A 6,535-nucleotide genomic window follows, 5' to 3' on the forward strand; every position below is an offset into this window, starting at 1 on the left:
TCAACGGATTTGAGTGATATTTTATTTAGTCTGAAATGATATTTGCAGCTTGCATAATTAAACCAATAATATGTTTACAACAACAAATCAATTGTACATTATTTTATTCCAGGCAAATCAAGTACAATATGACATGTATATTTTTTTTTTGGTCATTTTGGAAAACCTCTTTGCCTTGTTCAGCTTTTTACAATAAATTAATTTATCAATTTATTTTTACTTTTAAAAATATTAAAATTTGCAACAAAAGAAACTGCCAAATCTTTATAAAAAACTAAGGAAAGAAAGTTTTTTTTCAATAATAAAAATATTTTAGACCTTGAATTAAGCTACTCAAATCTTCATATAGATAGATAAAATTTCTTATGCAACAAAATCTAAGATAATGTATTACATATACATGGCTGAGTCATTTACTTGAAATAACATTTATAACATTATTATTATCATATTTTTGTTGTAAGATTAAAAATATTATATTTTATAAAGATATTACATAATACACTTGCTAATAAAAAAAATAACTGAGGGCCTCTTATTAAAGTTTACTTTAGCCTATTTATAACCAGTTATAAATATTATTATTTTTTAACTTGGTGATGATGAATTCTTTCTTGTTTTCCTCTTTCTTCTTCTTTTTAATTCCTTTCCTACCCAAAATCAGCCATTCAAATTCATCTACTAAATCTTGATTTTCATTACCAAATAGTTTTCTCAATTTTATTATAAAATTTTACCTTGCAGCAATTCCCTCATGATCCCCAATACAGGCTTTAAAATTTTCAGGTCGGGTTCAATAACACACTTCTTGTTTGGTGACTGCGGAGGAGAAGGTAATGTTGCTCGTAATTGAGGAGACAAGAAAATTCTATAATAGCAAGTCAGGGTGGTATTGGAAGAGTATATCTAATTCGAAAACAACAGCGCCAACATTCAACTTGTTAGTTGAATAATCCTCAATACTCATTGAAATTGGTCGAAAATACCTGAATGTAATTGCAGGCAACGAATGAAAGAAGTGGCGTGGAATGTGACACCAGCAATTTCCATTCTTTCAATGGGTGAATGGAAAGAAAATTAGGAGAGATCAGTTATAAAGCACAACCATGACTCCTTTTAGGTTAAATTAGTCATCTAATTTTTATTATTTGAACATATAATAATTATTTTACACTTTCCTTGTAGATGTGATTAATTAACTCGTGTGTTTGTTTCTTGAATGTCATTAACATCAAACATGACACTTATGTACATAATAGTTAAAGCTAGATAATATGTTGCTTATAAGGTTTATTTGGTTAAAAAGAAAGTGTTAAAAGTACTTTTTTTTAGTTAATATGTTACTTAAAAAATAGTTTTAACACTCGTTTTAGCCAAATAAATTTTATAAGTAGAATTTAGGTAAGCTCCTTTTAGTAGACTCCAAAATCTAAAACAAAAAAGTAATTAAAATAACATGGATGATTAAAGTTGACAAAATCTACATATTCAAAGTGCAATAGAAGTTTTATTTACGGATCAGGCTTAATAATCGATATAATCAATAGACTTATATATCATATTAAATCAGTGTGCAATATGGGGAGAATTAAAGTAGATCCTTCGCCACTTAATTTTTTATTTTTTTTACTTTAGGTTTATAACCTATATTAATATCTTAATTATTAAATATATATATTTTTATCAATTTCTTGTTCTTTGGAATTCTAAAATATTGATTTAAGAAAAGAAATATATTTTAAGTAAATAATCATTTTCACACACTTTTTATTCTTCAATCTTTTTAGAAAAATATATTTTCAAGCGAAGTGTGTGTCCTAACTCCTAAACCATCACGCCAATTATATCTAATACTCAAATTTCTTAATTTATTAATATCATTTAATTTAACATAATTTTTTTTAAAAAAAATAATAAAAATTTGAAAATTTATAAATCATTTTATTAATAAGGAAAAAAATCCTTAAATTAAGTTGATAATATTTTTTTGAGATTAAAAAGTAAAAATTGCCACATATAGTTGCTCGATAAATATATTTAAATCTTAAAATCATGAGTTCGAGCACTAAGGAAAAAAAGTTGCCACACGGGACAACAAAGTAAGGAGAATAGGAAATTTCCAATATCGAAATACTATTAAACAAGTGTTTATGTGATTCATAAACCATATCCAATTATTGGCCATTTGCTTCCTGTTAAACCCCTAAAGCTACTCTTCTTCTTGATTTCAAGAAAATGTTTTTACCCAGTTCATCAAATTCACCATTACTAAGATCAAACAACAATGAAGAATCCTTTCACACGCGATCAACCCGTCGTTACAGTCTTCGAGATGCGATTCGTGTTTTCCAAAGAGCTAGCAATCGAACCGGATTAATGATGCGTGAACCGTCTGAGCAAATTGATGACCGGCAAAGTAATTGGGCTTATTCAAAGCCTGTTGTGGTTATGGACATTTTCTGGAATTTTATGTACATTATTGCTGCTATTTTGGTTTTGGTGTTGAGTAGAAATGACGACCCAGAAATGCCTTTAAGGGTTTGGATTGTTGGGTACTGTTTGCTTTGCTTGGTTCATGTTGTTAGTGTTTATTTGGAGTATCGGAGAAGAGGGTATGCTCAATCGCCGTTCACCGGAGAGGGGTTTGGCAGCCCTACCAGTACTTCCAGCAGTTATGTTACTTTGGCTGAATTAACCCCGGAAAGAACAAGGTATAGTCTTAAAAGAATTTGGAATTTTATAATATCCACTGAATTTCGGTCATTAGTTGCTCCAATCAGTAAAAATATGTGTGGTTCTCCCAGTAACTTTGTGCGTATCTGATATTTATATGCGAAATCTATTAAATATGTACTAAGAGAAATATTTGTCGGGAACCTGTTGAAATTTTGAAAATCGCTGAAACCATAAACTTCAAATCATGAATCCGCCTCTGTGTGAGCCGCCAAGTAGAGAAAGGTAAAGGGGATGATGACCTATTATCCACTGAGTTTCATGTATTTGAATCTAATTTTGTTACATTTGGAAGCTAAAGTGAAGTTCTTTATCCCGTAGTGTTGCTTGTTTTTATTTCCTGGTCTTTTTATCCCCTCATGTTATGTTATGTTTTACTTATTATTATCTATGTCCTCTTTACTTCTGTATTGTTTTGTTAGCTGCTATGATGTTCATTACTCGAGCTGAGGGTCTTTTGAAAACAGCCTCTCTACCTCCTCGAGGTAGTGGTAAGGACTGCGTACACTCTACTTTCCCCACCCCTGCTTTTGGGACTATAGTGGGTTGTTGTTGTTGTTGTCTTTTTATTCCTTCATAGTTGGTCGGAAGATTATTTATGTGCGTTAAGCCGAGATACTGCAAGGATTTTAATTATGCAATGCTGGTCTATAACATCTTTGTTTTCTGAAAAAGTTGTTGCAGTAACTTGACAAAGTATATGGATTCAGCAAATACAATGTTATCATTCTTCTGGTGGATCATTGGATTTTATTGGGTATGTACTGGTGGGCAGCGAATGGTGGATGAATCCCCTCAATTGTACTGGTATGCATGGAAAACCTTCTTTATCTAAGCAAAATGTATGACCCTTATTTTCAGTTTATTTCTCAAATCAAAGATGTTGTCTTTAATAATTTAATCTGAATGCAGGCTTTGCATTGTTTTCTTGGCTTTTGATGTATTCTTTGTGGTCTTTCTATTTGTGACGGCTTGTGTTATTGGTCTCGGAATTTGCTGTTGCCTTCCATGTATTATTGCTGTTCTATATGCTGTAGCTGATAAGGTAATGCTCTCATGATTTTTCTAGTTTCCTTAACTTTATTTGTGTATCTTTTTCTCTACAAGGAATTCTTTTTTGGGTAATCTATATTTGGAGCTAGTTCTCTGCCATATAGGTATGATAAGATGATTGATATTTTTATGGTAATTAGCTTGTTGTTGTTCAATCCACTGGCGTGTTGTCTCTTATGAATGCCATGTGAAAGTTCTCTGCATGTGTATGTGTTTATCTTAGATGAATTCAATGGGATTTCTTATTCAGTCTGTAGATTGATTGTGTTTTATGGTGCCCTTAACACATTCAAGAGCTACAGGGATGAAGCAGAAGAAATAGTCTGGCAATAAAGTAAGGTTTGCGTGAGTAACCTATGTAAATAGACTAGGTTAATGTCGTGAAATGTAGATTTGAAATGTTCCTGCTATTGATAAGTTTAAGATGAGGCTTCTTTAAGATGAATTGGGCAGCTCACATCAGCTGATTACGTTGTTTAAACATTCAAGCTGCCTTGGTAGACTGGAACTTAGAATTCAATATTTCCTTTCTGAGTATTAAAAAAGTGGTCGATTTGCTTTCATTTACCTGAAGATATATGTTTGCCATTCACCCATTCCCTGAAAGGAGATCCTTGGGATGCTCTTTTCAGAAGAAAATGGAATGAAAATTTTGTTAACCAAGATAATTGGCGTTAAATGAAGTGGCTGGTCTTCATTCTTGGTGTAAATAGTGGCAGACTGGCAGTATGTCGAGTAATTAGGTTGATGTACAATCGCAGAACAAGATTGATCTACTTCTATTCTAAGAACATGAGTTGGCAAAAAAAAGCTACATGTACGTACCCCATTGTCCTAAACGTGCTCCGAATTTCAGCAGCTCATTCAGTAGAAGGTATTCTCTGTTTGTAATCACATGTGCTAATTGATGATTGACATCAGGTCAGGGTTTCTCCAATTGAATTCTCTTCACAAACAAACATATATTGAAATCGTGGAACAAAGAGTCTCCTTTTTCGCATACTACAACTTCAGTAATTTTTGTTCTACATTTTTTTTCAATGATTCTTTCAGTATTTTCTACAGAAAGGAGCAGGCAAAGAAGATGTTGAACAACTGTCAAAGTACATATTCCGACGCAGTGATTGTACTGAGAATTGTACTGGTGAGATCCAAGGAACATTTGCTGGATTCATGACCCTGTGTGGGGGAGATACACCAACTGATGAGCGCTCAGTTTCCGTAGATGATGCTGTATGTAGCCTTGCTTTTCTTTCTCCTTACCTTTTTTTCACTCTAGTGTATTATTTGCTTCTGGCAAACTGCTTATATCATGTCCATATATCATGAATAGGAATGTTCCATATGTCTGTCTACTTATGATGATGAAGATGAACTTCGAGAACTTCCCTGTTGTCACCTTTTTCACTGTAATTGTATCGACAAATGGCTATATATGAGCGCAACCTGTCCCCTTTGCAAACGCAGCATTGTTGGAGCTACCAGTTGCTGTGAAGAAGTTTAGGAGAGTGTCATTGAGAAGACTGCAGGTGTTCGTTGCGAGTTTTTACACGCTGTTTTCTTTTCTTAAAGACCACCAACCTTGGTTATGTACATACAACTCTTTATAGCATATCTATAGACACATATGCTACTGCAGAAAAATACACATACTCATCTAGGCTTCCTCATTTGTCTCTCTGGGTTCATATTTATATTTATTCTTTTGTTCTATTTGTTGCAAGGATCTATAATTGTTAATCTTCCAGTGTAGCAAGGAGCCAGATATTGTATTTAATAAAGTGGTATATGAGTATATCTTGTGCACAGGTCTACTCTGAGGCTTGGAAGTTATTAGTACCTGTTTGAAATTTGACTGAAAATTCTCGTTTCTGTCTAGTACTCTGTCCATAACTCGTAATGTGAAGAATCTTCGTAGTTCAATTGATTAACTATATGAATTTTTATTTTGTTAATCAGGATTTGATTTCTCACCTTGTAATCTCCTTTACAAGTAACTCGTAACGCTACATTAACCATCAATTTTGCTTCATTCTTCATTGGACTACCCTGTGCAATGTAAACTTAGGTGAATTTGTGACTTGAAATCCCATAGTTACCTATTATAATTACTTGCCAGATATAACATTTGAAGCAACCTAATACAAATTGTGTATGTTATTGGCTTGTTGGAACATAATCCAAATGTTTTTAACTCCAAAAAGCAGACCTTAATTCCAATTTGTTCCTCCTAATTTCCTGCTTTTAATGAAAATTAACGTACATAGTAACTTTTTTAGGAATCTTAATATTTTTAGCAAGTCGTCTATAAAAATAATCATCGCGTAGAAATAATAGTTTGTAGTCATTATTGATGTATACTTTTGTATGACAAATGTATATATACACATAGATTATACAATCAATTACACTGAATATTGGCTGAAATTTATAAAAAAAAAATGATTTTTTGTGAATTTTGTTAGGCTGTTTTATAGTGTACAAAATCTAATTGTTTTCCCTTGTATGATGAAAAAATATTATCAGGGGATTTGAGTGATATTTTATTTGGTCTGAAATGATATTTGCAGGTTGCATAATTAAAACAATAATATGTTTACAACATCAAATCAATTGTACATTATTTTATTCTCGACAAATCAAGTACAATATGACCTGTATATTTTTTCGGTCATTTTCGAAAACCTTTTTGCCTTTTTCAACTTTTTACAATTTTTATGGTATTTTTCTTCGGTTTAATTTGTTTTTT

General features: G+C 32.0%; 1 protein-coding gene across 4 annotated transcripts; it reads left to right on the top strand.

Annotated features, from left to right (window-relative positions):
- Positions 1-2,095: 2,095 nt before the first annotated feature.
- On the top strand, positions 2,096-5,592 carry LOC129879492 (E3 ubiquitin-protein ligase At4g11680-like). Of its 4 annotated transcripts, none has more exons than XM_055953531.1 (5): positions 2,096-2,711; positions 3,418-3,540; positions 3,646-3,778; positions 4,840-5,019; positions 5,120-5,592. In XM_055953531.1, exons 1-5 carry the CDS (start codon positions 2,236-2,238, stop codon positions 5,288-5,290), a joined length of 1,083 nt encoding a protein of 360 aa, XP_055809506.1. In that variant the 5' UTR covers positions 2,096-2,235; the 3' UTR covers positions 5,291-5,592. The 4 variants fall into 4 exon arrangements, with proteins under 4 accessions (XP_055809506.1, XP_055809502.1, XP_055809521.1 ...); XM_055953527.1 differs by having other exon boundaries at positions 2,097-2,711; positions 3,409-3,540; XM_055953546.1 differs by having other exon boundaries at positions 2,099-2,711; positions 4,852-5,019.
- The last annotated feature ends 943 nt before the right edge of the window (positions 5,593-6,535 follow it).

This window comes from Solanum dulcamara, chromosome 1 (assembly GCF_947179165.1).
Source record: "Solanum dulcamara chromosome 1, daSolDulc1.2, whole genome shotgun sequence".
NCBI lineage: Eukaryota > Viridiplantae > Streptophyta > Magnoliopsida > Solanales > Solanaceae > Solanum > Solanum dulcamara.

Bases quoted from the DNA above. Each gene is read 5' to 3' on its own strand.
- LOC129879492 (XM_055953527.1), top strand. From the start codon at position 2,236: ATGTTTTTACCCAGTTCATCAAATTCACCATTACTAAGATCAAACAAC. The intron at 3,541-3,645 runs GTATGCATGGAA...ATCTGAATGCAG, and splicing joins GAATCCCCTCAATTGTACTG to GCTTTGCATTGTTTTCTTGG. The intron at 3,779-4,839 runs GTAATGCTCTCA...TGATTCTTTCAG, and splicing joins TATATGCTGTAGCTGATAAG to TATTTTCTACAGAAAGGAGC.